This window comes from Myodes glareolus, chromosome 15 (genome assembly GCF_982192425.1).
Source record: "Myodes glareolus chromosome 15, mMyoGla1.1, whole genome shotgun sequence".
NCBI lineage: Eukaryota > Metazoa > Chordata > Mammalia > Rodentia > Cricetidae > Myodes > Myodes glareolus.
In genome coordinates this window covers 18,342,768-18,366,890 of record NC_142040.1, presented here as the reverse complement: position 1 = coordinate 18,366,890, position 24,123 = coordinate 18,342,768, and the positions used below count along the sequence as shown (strand labels likewise).

General features: G+C 40.0%; 1 protein-coding gene across 2 annotated transcripts in view; it reads left to right on the top strand.

The window, feature by feature from the left end:
* The window catches only part of Atg10 (autophagy related 10), a 277,766-nt gene that overhangs the window by 158,784 nt on the left and 94,859 nt on the right, over positions 1–24,123 (top strand). For both annotated transcript variants that reach the window (XM_085676874.2, XM_085676875.2), the window contains one exon: positions 8,086–8,224. In XM_085676874.2, the coding sequence (XP_085533000.2) occupies positions 8,086–8,224 (139 nt within the window). The remainder of the gene's footprint in view (positions 1–8,085; positions 8,225–24,123) is intronic.

The window sequence follows — 24,123 nt, the reverse complement described above, 5'->3', positions numbered from 1 at the left end:
TTATCCCAAGTTCCACTACTGGTTGTTCTTGTTGATTAGCTTATCAGTCACAGATCTGATGGTGGATGTATAATCGATAGAAAAATAACACAGTAAACCACTAATGGCCATTGTGAAAGAATAAATAGGTGGGGAAAGGGGGAAATCTGGTGACTTTGAATAGGATGCAATAAAGGAAAGGGGTAGTGGGCTGGGAGAGAGGCAGTAGCCGAGGATTTGAGTCACTGAGGTCTTTTAGGCTTCCTCTCAGAGAGTGATGAGGCAGTGTGCCTCCAGCTGTTAGTAAAGGCATTCTTTGCATGCTAGCTGAGGTTTGCCGACTTTGTAGACCTTGGTAGAATGCGGGGGGCCATCCTGTCCAGCAGGAATGAACGCCACCAAAAACGAGAATTCCTTCTCTGGTCACATCTTTATTTGGAGCATTCCCTTGAGGAAAATTGGGGGAAGGGAAGATAGAGCAGGGACGAGAGAAAGCTTAGAGAGAGAGCGTTGGGCCCCGAGGCAGTTGCTTTTAAACGGTGGAGCGGCTTGAACGCTGTCCTGATTGGTTAATGCCATTCTGCTGGTCTGAGCATGTGCAGGCAAGGGTGCTCAGCCCCACGTGGCTACCTCCAAACTGCAGGACCACCTGTGCCTCCAGGTGGCTCCCAACAGTAGAATCCCAGAGTAGGTCCTCTGCACAGATGCGAGGCAAGGCTTCCTGGGGCATCCACTACCACCTACAGGAGTGTCATCAGGAACATCACTGATGGGTGACTCCTTCAGTCTCAGCCTAGCACCACTGAGTCAGAAGTTTGAGAGTAGAGCCCAGGAACACATCTGTTTTGCATTCAGTGTCCTCAAGTATCTGATGGTCTTTGCACAGTGCAGGAGTCCTGGGCTTGGAGCCTAAAGCCTTAGGTTTTTGTCTTGGCTTGGTTTCTTAGTTGCTGGGTCACTGTGGACAGCCTTCCTAGAGCAAAGGAACAAATGACATAATGCACATTAGTTTGTCATATAAATTCTACCATTGCTACTTTCTTAGGTAGCATGTAAAGGCAACTGAAAAGAAACTCTACCTGAGTTTTGAAATGTAAAATACCTAAAAATTGTGCATCTTCCTTTAGTTTGTCATTATTTATATAAGGAATTTCAGATTTCCAAATTCCTCATCCTGCTAATTTTCTTGCACTTTGCTGTGCAGAGATTATAAAAGAAGAGAATCTGCTCTTTCAAAGGGTTGTATGAGCCCTCCTTTTTTGTTTTTGTTTTGTTTATGGGAAAGTAAACTGTTGTATGATGGAAGGGATAATTGCCTTTAACATCCAGAGTACTGTGAAGCAGTATTTTTTCTTGCCACAGCTGAGCTCTCTATGGACTCAGATATTCAGCCTCTTCCACAGTTGTCCCCTGCACCCAGCCTCTTTGCTTGCTTCCTAGCTCCAGGCATTAGCAGGGTTGCTGTCTCCTGTGTGGTCTTTAAGGAAAACAAGAACTAAGAACCACACAATTGGGATAGCTATAAACATCCAGAAAACTGCCAGATGTGCTCTGCCAGGTTTCTTGGTCCCTCCCTCCGTCTCCCCCTTCAGCACACAATCTGCAGAGAAGGATTTAATTTTGCACTGGAGAGAGAATCTGCCTCTAGGTGGGAATCGACATTGGTCATAATGATGCCGATATAAAAGGCTAGCAAAGCATCCTAGCTCCCATTCCCTTCTTACATTGGTAGTTCTGGTGATAACAACTGTGGTAAAGACGAGCCTAGCTAAGGTGCCCCTGTGGACCATCTGTGGCCACTGTGGTTTCAGGGGTGCCTGCCTTGCATGGAACACTGCCCCACTATGTGCCGGATACAACTTCTGCATTTCTAAGGAAATGACATCATTTGCAAAGCTTCTTGTGATAGTCACTACTAGCTCAAAAGCTATAGAGATCATGAAAAAAGTCACTCCAGTAATTAAGAGAGTGAAAAGACCACCCACAGTAAAATGATGAGTCATGGAAAAGCTAAGAGCTGATTGCCTCAAGTCCCACAGATTATTTCTATACCTCAGATTAAATATTACCATAACTTTTTTTTCAATAACTGCGTTTTCATTGGGTCTGTCAAAAGGCTTCATCAGTCTGTATTTCTGAAAATACTACATGGTTATGTGTTCAGGAGTCTTATCAAATAATTCATTACATAGCATATCTTGCCGTTATGAGTAGATGCTCTATATGACTACATATGAACGTAGCACAAGACAGCCTTGGAACCAGCATGGGCCCACTGCCCCTCCTTGGTTCATGGCTATGCTTTTGAACCACTGACATTAGGTTTGAATACAAAACCTGGCAGAAGATAAATAAGCTGACCCTTTTTTCATTGCAGGACATTGCACACAGGGCTCATCCTTGTGCCTGCTCGGTAGGAGTAAGAGATTCTTAGTGATAGGAGTTTACCTTTTCTCCCTCTAATTACTTCTCCCGCTAGGATAAACCCAGATACAGATCTTATTTCCAAAGCTCAACATTCTATTTGGATTTGCTTTTAATAAAATATCTATGAAGTGTCTTCAGCATGATCCCTACTTAATGGGATTTAGTTGTTAAGCTTAATTCATATCAGATTTACTAAATGAGAGATCACTGTCAACTTATTGTTAATTGAATTCAATAAAATCAAGGTTTCTATAATTAATGTGAACTACTTAATCTTTTAGCTCCATGAATGAATATAATTTTCTGAACATAGATTTCTTCTCATTTAATGAATTTGTAACATTTCAAGGAAAATAAATGTATTATTGGTTCTTTTTCTAATAACTCTTAATATGAAATTAAATAAATCCAAATATTTAAAACATTACATAATGAAAAAAGCAAAACATTAGACTAAAATGTTATTGTTTTGAGTATTAGCCAAAATGCATTGTAAGAGTAATTGAGAAGAGACTTAGTACAGCTGTTGAGTGACTTCTCCTGAGTTGAAGTAGGCAAACATTTATTCAGTCCCTAAAGAGCAACACAGAAGAGCCATGGAACAGTTCCCCTCAGATCTGTCTGCGTGAACCCGCATGTGTGACACAGAGGCCACTGAACCTGAGAACTCCACCCTGGCTTCTTAGAGATGCCCTATCCACCGAGATTCCTACCCTACACGCAGGCAGACCTCCAGGGGGCCCCTTTTTCAGCCATTGCTTGCTTCTTATGTAACCTTGGAGAAGAGCTTTGGGACTCTTGTAACTTTGGTGAGATTCCTATTTCGTTGATTCTTATGAGTCCCCTCTTTCTTCCAGAAGGGAAAGTTTCAGTTCAGAGGATAAATGTACAACAGTATATAGAATGTGGTGGCTGCAGTGTCAGCCTGTGCCTTGGACTCCCTGGAAGCCAGCTGCTTTTCTGGGCCTTGTTTGTATACATGAGCTGACAGTCTTGGGCTAGATGGAAAAGTTGAAGTTCACTTTACTGTTAATTCTCTGATTCTGTTTACTGTAATATAATGTCAGAAAATTTCCCCGTATTTTTATTTGGAGGATGTAAGTGCTCACAAGAGTTGATAGAGCAGTTAAATGAATACACCAGGACCCATCAAGCAATCCCTAAACCCGCTGCCCTGTGACCAGTCATGCCCCTCTGCACTTGGACCTACTAATTTCTCTAATTACTTTAAACAAATCCTAGACACTGGGCTCTCACTGATTGCACTGCTCCTGTGCCATCTGTGTGGCCAGCACCTTGGAGTCCTGGGAGCAGTAGTTAAGTCATCAGGAAGATTCCATGTGCATTCCCTCGGTTTTTCTCATGGTGATTTCATGCTAAACTGTGGTGAGCTGTGACAACTGGGATGTTGACAGTGACACAATAGACGGGCTTACTCAGATGCCCAGTTCTACTGGAACATGTGTGGGGGGGTCATCTGTAAAATGTTCTCATATATATTGTGTATCTATGGCCACAAATACTGTAGCTACCAGTGAGAAAAGTGGTTGGCTTGCTACCTTTCTTATGCTCTCCACAAAGCCTGTCCATCCATTTTCCCTTATTTCTTGAGGGTCATAACTGTACCAGAGAATCATAATTGTAAATAAATGTCTTGTGTCTACCCCACCACAGTCCTGAGTTCTTGATTTGAGGGAGGCTTAAGGATATTCTTTCAAAACCCTTATCTTCTCTGGTAAGGCTGTGTCTCAGATAGCCTGTTTCCATGGTTTTCTGCAGAACCTTGAGACCCATTTCCTTAGCTTTAGTATGTGTCTCAAGAATTTCAAAATGATGGAACCAGTGAGATGACTGAGTGGGCACAAATACTTAATCTATAAGTATAAGAGTGACTCCAAACCCCACAATAAACACAAAATGTCAGGAATGTGGGTACCTATAACCTTTAGCATCTGTTGGGAGGTAGAAGCAAGTCCCAGAATTCACAGACAACTCAGGTTTAGTGAGAGACCCTGTCTCAAAGCAAGAGGATGGTGAGCAATAGAGGAGAAAGACTCTTGTCCTGCATTTACTTCTATACATATGCACGTGGGCGCATGCAACATATACACATACTAAATAGTGATGTCTAAGATAAAATGTAACTCAAGATTATAAATACATACATATACTCCACACCTTTAAATCATGATCATAGAAATACTTCAAATCCAAAATGCACTAAAGAACATCTGGGGAGCAGGTCACAGTGGCATGTGTTTGTGATCTTCCCTCTTAGGATGCTGAGACAAGGGGATCATGAGTTGGAGTCTAGCCTTGGCTGTACTGCCAGCCTCTGTCTCAAAAAGCATCTGGAAATATAGGCAAAATGAAAATTTTGATTAATGATCTAAATATTAATTTAACAACTTTCGTCTGTATAAAAAATTAATATGTTTATGATTATTGACGATAACTAGGATTATGCAAGAGGCTTTCTACTGAAGGCATGGGACTCAGAAGCTACAAACAGAAAATGTGTAGGTTTGACTATATATGTGTAATATATATTATAAGTGTATATCTATTAAAAATTTTGTAATAAAGGTTCAATAAATTGCAAGAAAACTGAGTAAAACCATACGTGTATATATGTATCACACATACTCTTTTGCAAGTTATCTTTTCTAGGGTATAGACATATATTTTTATCTCTAATAAGTTATTATTTCTGATATGAAAAGAATTGGTATAATTCCACAAGAAAATGCCAAGTAGTAAATATCAAATATTTCACAGAAGAAAGCCTATTACCATCACATACAAGTAGACATTTGCCTTCAATAAGACATAAGAGTGCTGTAGGAGCTCCTTCAGCCAATAGCCTTTAAGAAACAACCCACTTGGGCGTGGTCTCTTATACTATAAATGCAGCTATAAAGCATGTGCTTGCTCTCTCACTTCTGGCTCTTGATTCCTGTTCCCTGTTTGTGCAGAGGACTATGGTCTGGGTCTGTGATCTGTGAGTCTACCCCTAAATAAATAACCCTTTATTATACGTAATTCTGAACTAGTGTGGGATTATTTTGTAACTTCCGTCATCATAAGAAAGCAGAAAAACTGAAATTTTAAAACTCATCAAATGGACAAAATGAAAATCAGTACTCAATATAAATTAGATATGGAAGAGGGGCCTCATGGAAGGCTCTACCATGACATCTTGTCTCGCCACAAACCCAACAAAGACAGCAGAGCTTGTGTGGGAGAATTGTCTGTATTCTGTCAATCATGTATTTTAATAAAACGCTGATTGACCAGGCAGGAAGTATAGGTGGGTCAACCAGACAGGAAGTAGAGGCAGGGCGATGAGAACAGGAATATTCTTGGAAGCAGGAAGCTCCCTCTACCATTCCTGTGCAGACCATCGAAGAGGCAGGATGTAACCTGCCCAGCTGAGAAAGGTACTGAGCCGAGCCGTGTGGCTAATATAGATAAGGATAATGGGGTAACATAAGTTATAAGAGCTAATAAGTAGCCTGACCTAATGGGCCAATCAGCTTTATAACTTATAGAGATCTCTGTGTGATTGATTTTCTCTGGGACTTGCCGGCTGTGAGGTACCGAGCGGGAACAGATACCCCAACAAGCCGGCCCTCATGCTACACAGAGCCACACAACTGTGGACTGAAACTAGGTGCCAAATAACTCCTTCCTCTTTGTAGACTGACTTTCTTCAGCTGTTTTGCCTTATTGGAAAGCTGACTAATACACCTAATCATTAAAATAAATTAAAAGTATTACAGTATACAAATAAATAAACAGTGAGAGTCCCAACATTCAGCTCTTTTCTACTTCTGTTCTGTAACCATTTTCAAGCACATTTTCCTTTTCCCAGATTTTTAGCACACACACATACGTATCTCTTCTCCACCTCCTACCTCCTCTCCACTGAGCCATGTCGTATATAATGTGGTCCTAGAGATTGTCCTGCACAGATTTTTGCCATCTTCTGTTATGTCACTGTAGACTTAATGCCTTCACTATATGACATTGTGGAACTCTGTCGTAGCTGGCATTTAAAAAGCATTTCTTTTTTGCTAAATATTTTAGATTGCTTAATAATATTCTTCAAAAAAAATTAAGCTACAGTGACTCTCCAAGCTTCTGTGTCCTCATACTCTGCTTTTCTGTGATGCAGATCTCCAGCACTGTGACCACTATTGGAGTGTAGGTGTGTTTTTAAACTTAAGGTATGCTGACAAACTGCCCCAGGAAAAGCTGTATTGAGTTATATTACCACTAAGCATGGTTGAAAATATACCTCTTTGAAAGGTCCTGCCTCCAAATAGTATCAGGGTGGCAACCAAACCTTTAATACATGAACCTATGGGGACATTTAAGATACAACCCGAAGCAACAAGTTACATTTTTTTATTATGTTGAGAAACAAAAGAAATTTTAAATGTGAAACAAACCAATTGTAGATCAAAAAGAAAGAATTTGGTTAAAAATTTATTGCCACAGATTTCGATGCTCATGGTTAAAATAAACAGAAAAAAAACCCACTTGTTATTGTATTACCCTTATCTGGAATATTTAGTTCAAGTATTTCTCTATGACTATTTAATTCATTGTATTTCATTGGTAGTGTTTACAGGTGTCCCCCTTGTGGTTTACCCACTACAGTGTCTGCCCAGCGAAGGGACTGTGAATGGGAAGGTGGAGATCCAAGAGCAGTGCCCGCTTCCCTTATCTCCCGAGCAGCCTTGCTTCAGATTGAGAAAGTCTGCAGTCTGTTTCTACTTTGGTTCTTTCTGATTGTTCATTGTTACTGTCCCTCTTTTAATGGCACGTTGAGCTATGCCAAACCCACTTGCTTCATTCTTTCTACTAATTTAATTTCAAAGGAGAAATTCTTCGGCCCAAATAAATAAGTTCACATGGATGCACCCAGAAACCCTGATTCAACATGTCCAACCAACTGCTTCTACATGTTAAGATATGTTCTTAGGAAATGTCTACACATAGATTTAAAAAAAATAGAGAGAGGTCAGCCAGTGAAAAACAATTAGTTGAGAAGTGGCAGGACTCTCCTAGCTGCTTACAAGGCCTTGTTTAACTTCATCCCAATGAAGCAAACAGAATCCCCAGGGATTTGAAATGCACCTAACAAACTCAGCCTCTTGCAAAATACCTTTATTATTTAGAATGGAACTGGGGATGTTCCAGGCACAGTGAGTCATCTTTAGGCAAGTACAATAGAACCTCCAGGGGCATTTCTTAGCCTCTGTGTGGTGCCATTGTCAGGATGTTTTTAGCTCTCTCAGGTAAATAAGGAAGCTGCTGCAGCCACCATCTTTGTGCTGAAACCACACAGTGAAAACTTGGAGTTGCTGCTGCAGAAGTTTTTGTGCTGCCCCCGCCCCCACAAGGCTCCCCACTCCCCATCTCCTTTCTCTACCCAGAGTTGCTTTGTTTCCCAGAACAATCTGGACTTACTTAACGCTGGTGTTTTCTGTTTTTACTGTTTACCGAGGACTCAAATGTTAAGTATTTAGTAAGGGTAACTCCTGTTTCTTACTCATAGCTTTGTATTTACTTAACTTATTTATGAGAAGAAAATTCCGCCCCATGTTTGCACTTGTTTTTTAAATTGACAAACACAGTTTGACTTTATGTCTGCTTCCCCCTCCCCCCCAGGAGGATCTGGAGCTGCCCGTGGATGGTTCCGAAGTGGCGGAGTCCACAACAGCGTCGGAAGTGATCAAATACGAGTATCACATCTTATACTCCTGCAGCTACCAAGTGCCAGTTCTCTACTTTAGGGCAAGCTTTTTAGGTAAGACCATGTCTGAAGGTAAATTCATAAAATTTATATGTAAGACAGGAGACGTACTTGGAAAGTCATTCTTGAGAGGAAAAAAAAAGATGGAGTTAAAAATAAAAAAGCTGTGGGTGAGGTAAGGTTTTCCCAGTAAAATTTCTCATGCTTCAGAAAGAAAATCAAGACTTCATAGTGAATGACATCATCCCCACCTTAAATCTGATCTTCATGGGTTTTGGCCTCTTGCCTGTAGTTGACTAAGCCCCCTGGCCCTTCTTGACTTTAAACAAGTAGCAACAACTTAAGGCTGCAATGTTTATTTACTTGTAACTTTGCAGTAAAAATTTCTCTTTCTCTCAAATGATGCCATTAGGTCAAAATCTCCTAAGCTTCCTTTCCCAAGAGCTTACGATTACTTCAAGCAATGTTTATTAGTTAGTTTAAGGTGTATTTAAAAGTGGCAGTAACATGTCCTTTAGCCATCTATACATCTCAAATGCTGTTACTTAACTCATTCTCCTGCCAAGAAGGTGAACACCCTGTCTCCTTGGAAGCCTCTGCTAATAAAGCTTATTTAGCGGCAGCCGCATGGTGTCCTCCCCTTGCAGCTCAGGGAGACTTTGAATATGCACAGACTAAACTGGCCCGGCTTCAGGATGCCTTGTCCTGGCCCGGAGACTACTCAGATCTCCTACCCAGCCCACCTCTTACCCAGAGTCTCCTTTTGTACATGGCTTTCTCGGCCACCCTTTGCATTTGGAGGAGACTTCTGGATAGCTAAGACATCTGAATTTAGCCAATGATATTTTGTTTTTAATTAAAAAGTAGCTAAAGCTGCTTTCCATGTGTATGTGGTGGGTTAATAACTCGCTGCCTTATATTGTTTAATGGACTCTAGATTTTGCTGGCAGCTTAACAGGCACTTAGGATTTAAAATAAGAGCAAATTCTTATAGACTCCCTGGTGAGAAGATTCTAATCTGAGGTGCAGTTCCTGAGAACTGACAATTTTGGGTAAATTTTCAACCTGGGACTTGAGGACTGAGGACGTTGATGGTTTCCTAACTCTCAAGCCCTTGCGGCAGACTCATCTGCATGGTTATTACTAACCTTTAAAACACTCGCCTTGTTGTAATTATATTTGGTTTGGAGTCCAGAGGTTAAAGAGGACTCCTTGTCTGTCGCTGTGCTCTCTGCTAAAAGGTGGCAGATGTATTTGTTACGTGGGGTGGAGGTAACGGGGACTGCCTTTCTTGGTTCTAGTTGGCGGTGGTCTCTCTACCTAGCACCGTCTAGAGGCAGAGGAAGTCGGGGCTGCAGGTAGAGGACACGCGAGGTGGTTCTGGTGTCAGCACTGCTCTCTCATGTAATCAGCATTCCCTGTAAGCAGTTAATCACCAGAGATGCCTTCCCAGAGACAAAACCAGTCGTTTAGCTTGTCAGCATCAGGGATGTGAGGTGTTGAAACATGGCTGCTTCTAGTTGGAAGTGGGTCTTGCTGAGGCTGGCGGAGGAGCTCACACTGGCACTGTGCTCTGCGTGTGCCAACAGCTCCCCTTACAGCACAGCACAGTGACTGTTCCTGCAAGTCCAATTATACTTTAATGACATTAGTGTGCTGCCTGCGTGCCTTTCTGCATGATGATTTTAGTTCTTAAAACATACATACACAAGTAGCATTCTTGGTTCTATTTATAGAATTTAAGATGCCCTTCATTTGTGGCTTATAAAGAAAACCAAAGAGGTCATTTATTTTATGTGGAAATGTTTTCCCTACCTCTCATTCTGTCTTGCCTAAATTTTTTTTAGTTCTTTTTATTCCAGAATTCATTTAGTATTTGTTTAGACACATTAAAATATGAATTCATTTTTTTATAAAGCATATCAAAATGTTGTCTTATGGAGAAAAATGAAAAATGCTTCTTTCCTTTATCATTCTTGTACTTTTAATTTTTTTTGTTTTTACCTAACTTAAACTCAGGGACATTCTAAAACTGTATCATTCTTCACTCATGAGTCATAATTTCTCATTTATTCTTCCCAGTCCAGTCCTTTTCATGTCCTGTCAGCCTGATTGGTGTTAGCAATCTTTGATGGTGTGGAGCATGTCTTCCTTATTTCAGGCCCAGGGTTTTTCTTTGTCTCCATCCTAGAAACAGGATGATTGTAGAACTTCTAGCCCAAGTGTCTTGTCTTATCTTTTATCTTTTTTGTCTTTCTTTCTTTCGTTCTTTCTTTCTTTCTTTCTTTCTTTCTTTCTCTCTCTCTCTCTCTCTCTCTCTCCTTCTCTCTCTTTCTTTCTTTCGTTCCTTCTTTTTTTCGTTCTTTCTCTTCTTATCTTTTTGTTGTTGTTGTTGCAAAAATAGTTCATTTGTCTTGTTTGTGATGGAAGTTAGAGTTTCTTTTGCATCTGTTAGTAAATATCAATTTCTCTGCTTAAGTTTGAATTTTTTTCTGTATCATTTTTTATAAACTGTAAAAGCAAAGCAGAGGGGGGTGATTCCCATCGACATTGATGTTGCCTCTTTGATAACTGGTTGAGATTTCTGCTGGATCTTTTTTGTTTCTTGAAATGCAAATCCAACGTACTCTGAATTCCTTTTCTGCCTCTGTATGACCCAGTGTCTGCCGACTGTCCTTGTTATTCCCATGTCCTCTGTCCTATACCCATCCTAGCTGTCATCTTGTCACCTTGCAAACTGCAATATAGTCAAATGTCTGTTTATTTGGCCCCTACTAGATGATCCACAAACAAATAAAAGTAGTAAAGGATATTAATGTCGTTACCTCCAAAGTGAGAAGCTTTGTTTGGGGACTCTGCCTGGAACTAACATGGCATTTTGACACATACATACCCCACTCATTGCATGTAACTAACATGGCATTTTGACACATACATACCCCACTCATTGCATGGAACTAACATGGCATTTTGACACATACATACCCCACTCATTGCATGGAACTAACATGGCATTTTGACACATACATACCCCATTCATTTTGCTAATTTTGTTGCAGTGTCAACTGTAGGGAAGCATCAACAAATGCTTGTTGGATGAATCAATAGTGAAGAATCTCTAAACATTTCTGAATATAGCCAAAAGAGGACTGGAGAGATGGCTCAGTGATTAAGAGCATTGCCTACTCTTCCAAAGGTCCTGAGTTCAATTCCCAGCAACTACATAGTGACTCACAACCATCTGTAATGAGGTCTGGTACCCTCTTCTGGACTACATGCATACATGCAGATAGAATATTGTATATTAAATATTAAAATAATATCTTATTGTATATAATATTTTAATATTTTATTGTACATAAAATATTAAAATAAACATATATTTTTAAATATAGTATATTTTTTAAATATAAATATTAAAAAAATATAGCCAAAAGATTGAAATATTGTGAACACAGCCCTGTTCTGCTGGGACAGGCCTTAAGAAAGAAGCAATGCTGTCCTCTCCGGGAGGCCTAGGGTCCAAACTATTTATCCATGCTTACAGTCTAATCTGTTGTGCCTTAGAGACACTAGAAATAGTAGACAAAGAAAAATGCAACATCCTGCAGACCCAAAGCTTGAGTCCAGCCTAGCTGAGCAGCTGTGCTTTCTCTGTAAACACGTATCTTTATTTGATTCTTGAAGGCACACAGCCAAATTCAGATAGCACTTGACTTCTAGATGGATCTGGTATTAATCAGGCCCATAGGATCATTGCTCCTTGTCCTCCTCTTTTATTTTCTCATTTGCTCCTACTGTGACTGCCATTACTATTGAAAGAGGGTCTCACTCTGTAGTGTGGGCTGTCCTCCAACTACAATCCTCATGCCTTGGCCTCCCAAAAGCTTGCTTATTGGTGAGCACCACCATGCCTACCCAGGAGCTTGGTTCCCAAAAGGAACCATGGACTGGGGAGAAGTAGTCCTTCTCAGTGTACTGTTTCTCTGCTTTTGTCATTGTAGGTTTGGGCAGGTCTAAGTTAACAAGGTTTGCCATCCAGTTTTTGAGCAGCTGCAAATATAAAACATGAAGAGTCTGGTTTCGAGAAATGCCTTGTGGTCTATGAGTCTATCCCCATAGAGTCCTAGTATATATGATGGTGCGTTTCCCTTTTTCTACCTTTTCCACTTGTGTGGTGCTGGAGATGGAACAAGGCCTAGCATGTGCCATCGTGTGCCCTTCTACTTGGCCTGCCCGATGTTTTTGAAGCACTCTGTATCTGAGTCATTTGTACCATGACAAAGCTGCCTTTTCTCATTTTTATCTTTTCATAGACTTTTTATGTCCCATTCTTCCTTGATGGACTTATCCGGTAGCAAATGGCAAATGTTGGCAATGTGGCTTAAAGAGTCTATTTATACCAAATGCCCTTGATCTCACCAGAATCATGGTTTAAACATCCATCCTGACTTCTTTTCTAGAGATTTTTATATTTATTCTAGATTGAATTCTGACTTATTTGTTCCATTTCCTTTTTTTTCTTTCCCTTTGTTCTTAATCTTTATTGAAAAATAGACCAAGTAGTTCTTCTCATTTTCAAATATTTAATTCTTTGGTTGACATACGTGTTCTTTTTGGGAGCTGTTTTGACATATTTCCTTAATTAGTCAGAAAGGCTGCTGTAGACTAGGGAAGGAAACATTTGTCCCATTCAGCAACTGAAGTCTATCTCATTGGCCCTGAAAGCAAGGATATAGGATTTAAAATGCACCCCAGATACTTCATGTGGGAAATTTGTTCAGTTATTATGGGCTTAAAAGATGTTCCCAGAGAAGGGAAATGAAATAAATAGCCAAACAACAGTTCCCTCTCAAAGGTAGGATAAAACAAAGCAAGAAAAGGTTAAAATGAGGAATAATGAAATTTGAAATTCAAGCGCATGTATTGTCAAGGTGAAGACAGAAGAGCGTTCTTCAGGATTCAGAGCATGAGGCGTATAAGAGGAGACTTAAAGGAACAAGAAAGATGTGAGTTGGAAGGAATTGGAGAGTGGAAGTCAAGGACTCTCAGCTCTGTCCCAGGACTTCTGGGGACTGTGTGGGTGGGGTGGGGAGCATAGCCAGCCTTGGGGACGGAGTGAGCAAGGCGTGTCTGGATATCAATGCAAAGCAGTGATCAGCATGGAAGAAATGGGTGAAAGATAAATGGGGTCAAGTTATGGATGAGCTAATGGGTAGGAAGGAGTTGAGGCTACTCAGTGAGAAAGGAAGTACTCTGGATTGCATGTCCTGGAGATGAGAAGACAAATGGGTAAGTGAAGGATGAGAGTGAGGTGGAGGGAAAGAATGCGATATTTGTGTTGGTAAAAGCATTATTAAAATTTTAAAATAATGACCTCTTATAAAAGATGAACTGGAAAGAATGTATTCTGTATTTCCTTGGTAAAATTACTCCAGTTGAGTGAAAGTTAAGGCGACTTATTCAGTAGAAAGAAAAAACATGGATAAGGTTGCTGCAAAAATGATTTAAGTTAATTACTACAATAAGAGAAAGTGGAAAATAAGTTGACAGATAATTTAACTTAAAAGCTTTGATTATAGCAACCTTTAAGAGAGTTCATAAATTTATATTGTATTTATATAGACCGTAATAAGTCTAGCAAAAGTTCCATCAATGAAGTAGAACATGAATTTGGTAGGTCAGAAAGAGAGTGTAGGGATTGAAATAGATGGTGAGGAGCAAATAGTCAATGTTATTAAGACAAATAATGAAAAATTAGTTAACTAATGCAAAGAAGTACAAACTGAAACATAAAAATCAGAGAAAATTCAGCAAGAATGATTTATTCAGTGCTATAAATGTTTAAAACATTTTAAGAACTCAGGACCATAGACTGTGGTAGGACACGGTAGGAATAGAGTGTTACTGAGAACTCAGAACCATATTCTCCGTGGTAGGACATGGTAGGAATACAATGTTACTGTGGACTCAGGACCATATTCTCCGTGGTAGGACACGGTAGGAATAGAGTGTTACTGTGGACTCAGGACCATATTCTCTGTGGTAGGACACGGTAGGAATAGAGTGTTACTGTGGACTCAGGACCATATTCTCCGTGGTAGGACACGGTAGGAATAGAGTGTTACTGTGGACTCAGGACCATATTCTCCGTGGTAGGACACGGTAGGAATAGAGTGTTACTGTGGACTCAGGACCGAAGGCTCTGTGGTAGGACACGGTAGGAATAGAGTGTAACTGTGGACTCAGGACCGAAGGCTCCGTGGTAGGACACGGTAGGAATAGAGTGTTAATGAAAAACTTCAAGTGATTTTGCCACACCAAAGACAAGTGAAAAGTGATATTGTCAGAGTTAACTCACCTGCATTAGCACCGAATACTACATATACAGAAGTCAACAGAGTCCCAGGAGAGGAAACATGGGGAGGAAAATTCATGTTCTCACTTGTGAAAGACTGCACTGTAGCTTGCTGGGCAGGTGAGTGTCTGCCCTTCTCTATAAAGGAAACCCCCTTTTACTGCAGACAAAATGAGCCCAGCTTGAAGCACCTATGGAAGCACAGGAATCCAAAGCCTGGCATGGTGGCACATGGCCGCAATTCGGGACTGGGTTTGGAATGGGAGGCAGAAGGATCAGCAATTCATGTCTGTCGTCAGCTGCTCAACTACCTAACAACTTAGAGACAATCTTAGGACAAGTGAGACCTTGTCTCAAACATAGACAGATAAACACGCATGCACATGCATGCACACACTCACTGGTACATAAGTACCATATATGGTACATATATTTATGTGTGTGCATTTGTATACACAAACCAGTAAATGACAAGTGAACTGAGCAAATTGTTGTGAAATGGAGAAATACAAATATCTAATTAAATATATAAACACACAAGGAAAACTTTAGCTTTAAGGAACATGAAACTCAAAATTACCTTGAGTAGTTTTGAATATATATTTTTGCAAGGCAAGTCTGAGCATGAAGAAAAAGGATCCTTTATATATTCTAGGTAGAAATGTAAATTAATGCAGCAACTATAAAAATCAGGTTACTCTAAAAATAAATGATGAAACTTTCATATGACCCAGCTGTAGCACTTCTAAATAAATAACCAAAGGACTCAAAGTCAGCATACAGCAGACATACCTGCACATGCGTGTTTTTACTGGAGTATAGCCAAGTCATGGAATTAGCCTAAAAACCCATCAACAGATGAATCAAGGAAGACAATGTGGCATATATGCACAGTGGAGTACTATGAAGCCATTAAGAAGAATGAAGTAATTAAATTTGCAGGCAAATGAATGGAACTGGAGATCATGTTAAGTAACCATAACTGTGGATCAGGAACATAAAGAGAGAGGGATAGAAAGACAGGAAGACAAAAATAAAAAAAAAAACTATTAAGGAACAGAAAGGGGACTATGAGGAGGGATAGGGTTGGATGGGTGGGGAAGAAAAGGCAAGAATATAGTCAGTGTATCATTTCTATACATGAAAATATCATAATTAAACCTACTACTTGTATAATTTATAATAGTTAAATTTCACCAATTACAAAATACATGGGTGCTTACTTATCTACAGCATTGTTATTTTAAAAAGAAGTTGACAAATTTATAGCTCATTGCTCGCCTGTGCTTGAAGCAGCTGAAGCAGAGTTCTTTCAACCCTCTCTTAGAGCTCTCGGGAGACGGAAGCTGGTTCTCTGCGAAGAGGTCAAGTTGGGTGTGCAATGAGATAAACAGGTTGCTGGGAAAGGAGTAATTAAATTATGGTCCATGAGGTTTACGGAAAGCCAGTAGTGCAAATTGCTGAGAATTGGGGTACCAGACAGGGAGTTGGGGGTCCAAACCTTGGTGTAGTGTGAATTCTTTTCTTTCTTTTTTTTCCATTTTTTTGGGGGGTGGGTGTACATATCATGGTCTTGACCTCTTTGCTCATATTCTCACTCCTCCCACTCTTGAACTGGACTTTGGGATCTCAGTTCTGTACTCTGATGTAGGTCTCTTTACTCTGTTCCCATCTATTGTTGCATGAAGGTTCTATGGTGATATTTAAGATAGTCATCAGTCTGACTACAGGGCAAGGCCAGTTCGGGCACCCTCTCCGCTATTGCTTAGAATCTTTGTTGCGTTCATTCTTGTGGATACCTGGAAATTTCTCTAGTGCCAGGTGTAGTACGGAGGCCACTTGTTTGTTCCCAGCTGCTCAGCTCCAAATTTTTCACACAGACACCATATTATTTGCAATACTGTTTGACCAATAGCTTAAGTGTATTTCTGGCTAACTCATATCTTAAATTAACCATCTTCATTAATCTGTGTATCGCCATAAGGCTGTGGCTTGTTATGTAAAGTTCCAGTGTTTGCCTCCAGAGGGGCTACATGGCTTCTCTTGACTCTGCCTTCTTTCTCCCAGAATTCAGTTTAGTTTTCCCTACCTAACTCTGCTCTACCCTATCACAGGCCCAAAACAGCTTTTTTATTAACCAATGGTATTCACAGCATATAGAGGGAAATCCCACATCAAGCCATGGCTCACTCAATCAAAATATCTCTTTCCTTGCTCTCTTCTCTGTCCTTCCTCCATCATGACTATCCCATTCCCTCAAGTTCTTCTCCCCCTTCCTCCTCTCCCCTTGTCTTCCCCTTCCATCTTCCCTACTCCTCCCACACACCCTCATGCTCACATTTTTGTTAGGCAATCTTTTCTATTTCCTTTTTCCAGGTGGATCTATGTATGTTTTTCTTAGGGTTCACCTTGTTACTTAGCTTCTTTAGATTGTGAACTATAGGCTCAATATCCTTTGCTTTACTTATGAGTGAGTATTTACCATGTTCATCTTCTGGGTCTCGGTTACCTCACTCAGGATGTTTTCTTTCTTGTTCCATCCATTTGCTTGCAAAATTCAAGATGTCATTGTTTTGTTTTGTTTTCTGCTGAGTAGTACTCTAATGTGTAAATGTGCCACATATTCTTTATCCATTCTTTGGTTGGGGGGCATCTAGGTTGTTTCCAGGTTCTGGCTATTACAAATAAAGCTGGTATCAACGTAGTTGACCAAATGTTCCTGTAGTATGATTGAGCATCTTTTGGGTATATTCCCAAGAGTGGTATTGCTGGGTCCTGAGGTAGTTTGATTTCCCATTTTCTTAGAAACCACCATACTGATATCCAAAGTGGTTGTACCAGTATTCCCACCAGCAATGGATGAGTGTTCCCCTTACTCCATCCTCTCCAGCATAAGCTATCACTGGTGTTTTTGATCTTAGCCATTCTGACTGGTGTAAGATGGTATCTCAGAGTTGTTATGATTTTGTAGTGTGAATCTTAATTGGTCTTAATAATAAAAACCAGGAGTCAGATATAGAGGTTAATGCTGAAAGGTCAGGAAAGCAGAGCAGCCAGCCACTAAATCTTTCCTCTACTGAATCCTCAGACCGAATGGGGTATCCTGTCTCTTCAAGTCCTCAGACTGAATCCTGAGGTCCTGTCTCTTCCCATATTATATTCCTCTCTCCGCCCAGCCATATCTCTGCCTGTCTCTACCTTTCTAGGGTTGGGATTAAGAATGTATGACTCCCAAGTACAGGAATTAAAGGTGTGAGCCTTCACTGCCTAGCTCTGTTTTTTGTTTGTTTGTTTGTTTGTTTGTTTTGTTTTGTTTTTTAAGACTGGATCAATCTTGTGTAGCTCAGGGTGGCCTTGAACTCACAGAGATCTGTCTGCTTCTGCCTTTCAAGTGGTGGGATTAAAGGTGTATGCCACCACTATTTTGCCTCAATGGCTAACTAGTAGTTTAGCTGTGCACTCTGATCTTCAAGCAAGATTTATTTGTTAGATTACAAACAAAATATCAACTCACCTCAGAGCACTTTGGGCGGGATTGAAAGTAGATGTCTTCTGTTTCAGATGCAGCAGGCCTAGGATTTGGGGTATTCACCAGGTTGTTGTTCTGCAGTGCACTTGGCTGGTAGTCATATCTCAGGGTTGGTATCTCTGGTATCTTGTGGAGCCATAGTTGCTTCCCTTAAGATAGTTTCTTATTGAACAGTTCCTTAAGAAGATCTTGTGTTTTTTTACTAAGGTAAAGGCCTTATTTTCATTAAATGCGAGATTAGGCACCACTTGACTTTTGAGTTCTTAATACCATGTGTGGATAGTTTAAGACTGAAAGTTATTTGTATGTGCTGTTAGGAATATGCCCAATGCCAATAGACAGTCATTCATCCAGTTTCTCATATAACTAAAAAGCATATAACATGTACCTTTCTGTTCAAATTAACATTTAAAAAATTGAGTCTGCTAGGCTGGAGAGGTGACTAAGCAGTAACTCTACACAGTGACTCACAACTGTTCATAGGTAGCTACAGTTCCAGGGAGCCCAGTGTCCTCTGCTGGCCTCTATGGATGCCAGGCCCACTTGTCGCAGGTGTACTTACATATATACACACAAACACTCAGACATATAAAATAAATCCTTTTAACAGTTGGGCTTATTAATTATGACTAGACAATTACTAAAGGATTTTAAATATGCCATATTAGTGAGGTGAAAATAATGCAACATGATCATGTAAAGCAGAATATGATTTAGAAATGGATCTCAGAGCCAAGTGAAGATAGTTGGGTTCCAGTAGCATTTGCAGAGTGAAACCCTTTGGCTTCAGTGATGAGGACAGATCAGCCTTACACTTGGTTCACAATTCCTCTCCTATATTGGAAGTGTGTTTGGATACTGAGAATTCAAACACCTATTATATCTGCTTATGTGGATTCCCATAAAGTGTTTTATATAGATGCCAAACACTTATTCAGTCAATGTAAAATTATGATTGTCTTTGTTTTCAGTAAGAATTCTGCCTATTTCTCTAGAAGTAACACTGAACTTTGTTCTCACCTAACCTTATCTTTGAAGTACTAAACATATTATGGTATGAAGATGTTTTTAGAATGTAGAGATAAATAAAGGAAATCAGAGATGAATGGTACACTCAGGGAAACTAACAGCCTAAAGAAAATAAATCAGGTCTGAAATCCACTGTAAGAAATAAAATATGCTCAGAACCACAAGAGAGGTTAAACTTAATACCCAAGTGTGGGGGGACAACTTTGATCTGGGGTGATCATTAAAGCCTTGGCAGGGTATATGGTTTATAGATTGTGATGGGAAAGGGGCAGGGCAGGTCTAGGAAGAGAGACAGGAAGATGAAAGTTCTGGATAGCACAATTGCAGCTTACAGAGTTCCCGCACACAGGCATACAGTATGGCAGCAGGACAATGGCAGCTTACAGAGTTCCCGCACACAGGCGCACAGTATGGCAGCAGCACAATTGCAGCTTACAGAGTTCCTGCACACAGGCACACAGTATGGCAGCAGGACAATGGCAGCTTACAGAGTTCCCGCACACAGGCGCACAGTATGGCAGCAGCACAATTGCAGCTTACAGAGTTCCCGCACACAGGCACACAGTATGGCAGCAGCACAATTGCAGTTTACAGAGTTCCCGCACACAGGCACACAGTATGGCAGCAGGACAATGGCAGCTTACAGAGTTCCCGCACACAGGCACACAGTATGACAGCAGGACAATTGCAGTCTAGAGCCTTGCTTCTCATTGCTTACTAACTGTGAACTTGGGGAAGGTGTTGGGTCTGTGTACTTTATTTTGTCACATGAAAGCAAATTTAGGCAACAATACCTATTGAGAATTCTAGTTAATCTTGAAACTGGATTGGCACTGGATATATTCAGGTCATGGCAGCTGTGCTGTGTGTCCTCCTTACAAACCCTTGGAAGATAGAAACTTTTCTAGTCTTCATGCACAGTAGTGAAGTTGAGTGCTTTCGGGACTTTGATGACTTACTAAGGGGCATGGAAACTGTGGGCTCGACGTCCATACCTATGTTCACTTTACAGTGTAATTGACTGAAAATTTTAAAACATATGGAGTAGATGAATTGATTGTTGGTACACACAGATAAAACTGCCATGAGCTATGTTCTCACAGTTTTTACAGAGATTTCTTGAGATTAATAAAGATACCAACTATTAAATGTTTATAGAAATAAGTGAAAATTACACAATTATCTAGTGAAATAGCTGATGTGAATGTACATGAACAATCACGCTCATTTCCTAGCACAGTCTAATTTTCTCACTGAAGCAAAAATGAATTTTCTCCTTTGGTGAAGCATCATCTCTGCCTCCCTGTGGAGTATGACATGAATTTTTATAACCTTCCGAGCTCCGAGGAAGGCCAATCTGCTGAACAGTGGCATATTTCCTTATGAAAAATGCACTCCCATTTCTTTTCTCTTTCTAATGACCATATCTAGGGTATTTCTCTTACACTTACTGTGTTTAACTTCTTTTCCTCCAGTCACTTTCGGAGTTGTCTCTGTCTTTAGTGCATGGCTGGCACTAGAGCCAGGTAGTGCTAGGGAAACATCTCATGGTATTATTGGATTCACAAAATTTAGTAGCATTGAGAAACTTAATTTAGAAAGCTGCACGTTTTGAGTAATATATAGATTACTGACATGTAATTGAGAGATTTTATATGAAAATGGTAGAGGATACTGGAATTTGCTAAAGATTATACTTTAATTATTCCATTTTTTGTCCAGTCTTTCTTGCCCCTTTTCTACTGCTATAGCATAAATGTGTATTATTAGTCTGGCTAACTAGCACATAGTAGATACATAGTAAATACCTATTAAATAGATGTTGGATTGTTGGATTTAGTTTGTAGGTTTCTTCTGAACTTAGTTTGGCTTCTATTTCAATTTTTCAGGTTTTTAGCTTCTCCTTTGATGTGATTAGTGTTATTTCTAATATAAAAATAGATACTATTATTTCATCTCTGGTGACAAATGGTACATTATGAGGCTATAATATATCTTATTAACATGGCTCAAAGTTCCTGACTGGAAATTCTTTAACCTGAACATATTGACACAAAATAATGCTTCATTCACTTAGGTAAGGACTTATTTATGCTCATATTTTTACGTTAAAACGCTGCTTCTTTAGTTTTCAGAAATACATAATTGTACACCAAATACTTTGTTTCCATATTATTTAAGCTCTCTGTATGATGAGACTCTTTACACAGTTGGCTCTCAGTTCAGTGGTTCAATGGGATTTCTAAAGACTCTTCCATTTGTAATAATTAGGATCATTATCATATCTGAGTATATGTCAAGTGGCCATGTTGTATGCTAGGGTTGGAAGCATTGCTGATTAGGTCTTTTTTTTTTTGTATAAAAGGTAACAAAATCTAATTCTTGTGTGTCTTTGAACGTGGATAAGCTGTAGGTGGGCAGAACAACCCCGAAGGCTTAGGGGAGAGAACTTACATAGTACTGAGGTCATACTGTCAAAGAGATAAAGTTCTATGTGCTTGTACTTTTTGGAGTATGAGTGATGAGCAGAAACTGGAGAGATGAACAACGTTTCAGAGGGAATCCAAATGTAGTCTTGTTTCTCTCTAGTCCTTCTGCTTAGAAATCACAGATGGTCACCCGCTAAAGGGGACCTTAGTTGGTGACAACAAAACCAGTTGTATCCCCATATGGAAAACAACATAGAAATATTATTAATAGTAATTATTAATTTTAAGATCTAATTGTGGCTTCAGCAAGATGCTTTATCAGGCCAAGGTGCTTGCTGTTGAATCCGAGGATTCAACTTTCATCTCTGCTACCTACAGGGTTAAGGGAGAGAGCGGACTCAGTAAGTTGTCCTCTGCTCTTCACATACACACGATGGTATGCACATGAGCACACATACAAAAGAAACAAATAAATATACAAGTAACAACAACAACAGTAACAATAATAAGAGTTTCATGGAGTCCAGAACCGAAATGAAAAAATTATTTTTTAAAAGATGTAAAAAATAAAATTGTGACTATGAAGTATTTGCTTTCCTTTCTGTTCTGTATGTGGCTCCCAAGAAGATAAACGCCGACAGCTCTCTCAGCAGGACTCGGATCGGTTAGCCTCCCCAGGGACTGTTTTCAACAGAAGTGGTCTTTTAAATATTTAAGACCTGACATGTTTGTTTAAAATGCTTAAATTCTAATCTTTATGGTCCTATCAGGCCTGCCAGGATCTCGCAGAGGATGCCAAACACAAGACCTCCACAGGTGCTAAGAAGCTTTGCTGTGGACCTTGAGAACTAGCCAGGGTTTATGTGCAAATGCACAGAGAGAGCCAGAGGCAGAGAGCGAGAGACAGAGAGGGCAAAAGAGCAAATTTTTTGTTTGTTTCTGTGTGTGTGTGTGCGCGCGCACGTGCATGTTCATATGTATGGGTACATGTGCCCGTGTGTGAATGTTTATGTGTGTGTTTGTTCGTGTGTGTGAGTGTTTATGTATGTGTCTGTTCATGTGTGTGGGCACACGTGCCTGTATATGTTCATGTCTGTGTGTGCACATGTGTAGATGTCACAGGTTGATGTGACTTGTCTTCATCATTTTCCACATTATGTACTGAGACAGGGTCTCTCACTGAACCCAGAACTCAACAATTACAGGCTCACAAGCTGGTTTCCTCCAGAGAAAAGAAAGCATGGTCACATACAAACTCGTATATGAGTCATTATTCACAGATGTTGAAAAGTGGGAAAAACTGCCACTGTCCATAAACTTATGATAGATGAGCACAATGTACCATATAATCAATGAAATATAATTTGACTATAAAAAAGAATGTATATACTACAACATGGAAAACTTAATTCACAAAAGACCCTTCTGGTCATATTATATAATTGCATGTATATAATAAACAAATTTATAAGAACAGAAAATGATTCATGGTTTTCTGAAACCAGACAGGTGGAGGGATCATGCAGAAGTGCTGCTAGTAAGTTTGTGCTTTCTCTTTCAGGTGTTAAATATATTCTAAACTTGAGGCCAGGCTGACAAAACTCTGAGGCTGTCAGTGAATTATACACATTAGACCGGAGAGTTGGATGCGTGTGAATCATAAATGATAAGGCTGTCTTTTATGCCTTTTGTGGTCCATAAGAGTAAGAAGTTCCCTCGTCCTGCTCCTCTTCAGTTTTGCCTCTGCCCACTCTCTCTTCTCCGCAGAGCATCCTTCCCTTCGCCCAGGTGTCGCAGGAGCTCATAGGCAGTGTTTTCTCTCCAAGTCACCATCCCGACAAGGTCTAAACCTGACCCTGGCACGTTGTCTCGTGCTCTGCAGCACCCCTTTCTTTCCGGTGTAGTATCCATTGCTTCTTAACTTTCTATGTGATGTTCATTATTTATTGTCACATTCTTGCCCTCTGGCTAGAATGTAACTCCCTCAAAGATATCATTTTTGCCAACTGATGTATCACAAAGATTTGGCATATAGTAGGTGCCAAATAATATAAATATCTATTTCTAAAATTAACTTCTTATCTCATTACCCTAAGGAGAAAATTGAGGGGTGAGATACTAGTTCTTCTGTGTTGAATTAAAAGTTATTTTTCACTTTGACTTGGTAATTCCATTCTAGGAAATTTATCAAAAGCAAATAATTGAAAAGAAGAAAAATTGGTATAGCTTCCTTGTGTCTACTTTGTACCAGGTACCATTTCAAAACTGATGGTATTTTAAATGACCAACAGTAGTTCCATACTTAAGTAAATAAGACAATTACAGTGTGGTGTGAATACAATATGGTATAACCAATGAGTCACAAAGATGGCTTTTAACTAGTGTGGGAGATAAAGAAACCTTTATGGATGACTTGGTCTGTGTGGCAGGGTCCATACAGAAATAAGAATGATGAAGATCCACAAGCATAGAGCACCATGGTTAGGAAAGGCAGGAAATGAGAAATGTGTAAGACAGATAACATCAGAGAGTGGTGTTTGCTAGGAGGAAAGCCCGGCAGTGCAGAGGGCTGACTGGGAAAGTGGACAGTGGGTTCACTGCCTTTCTT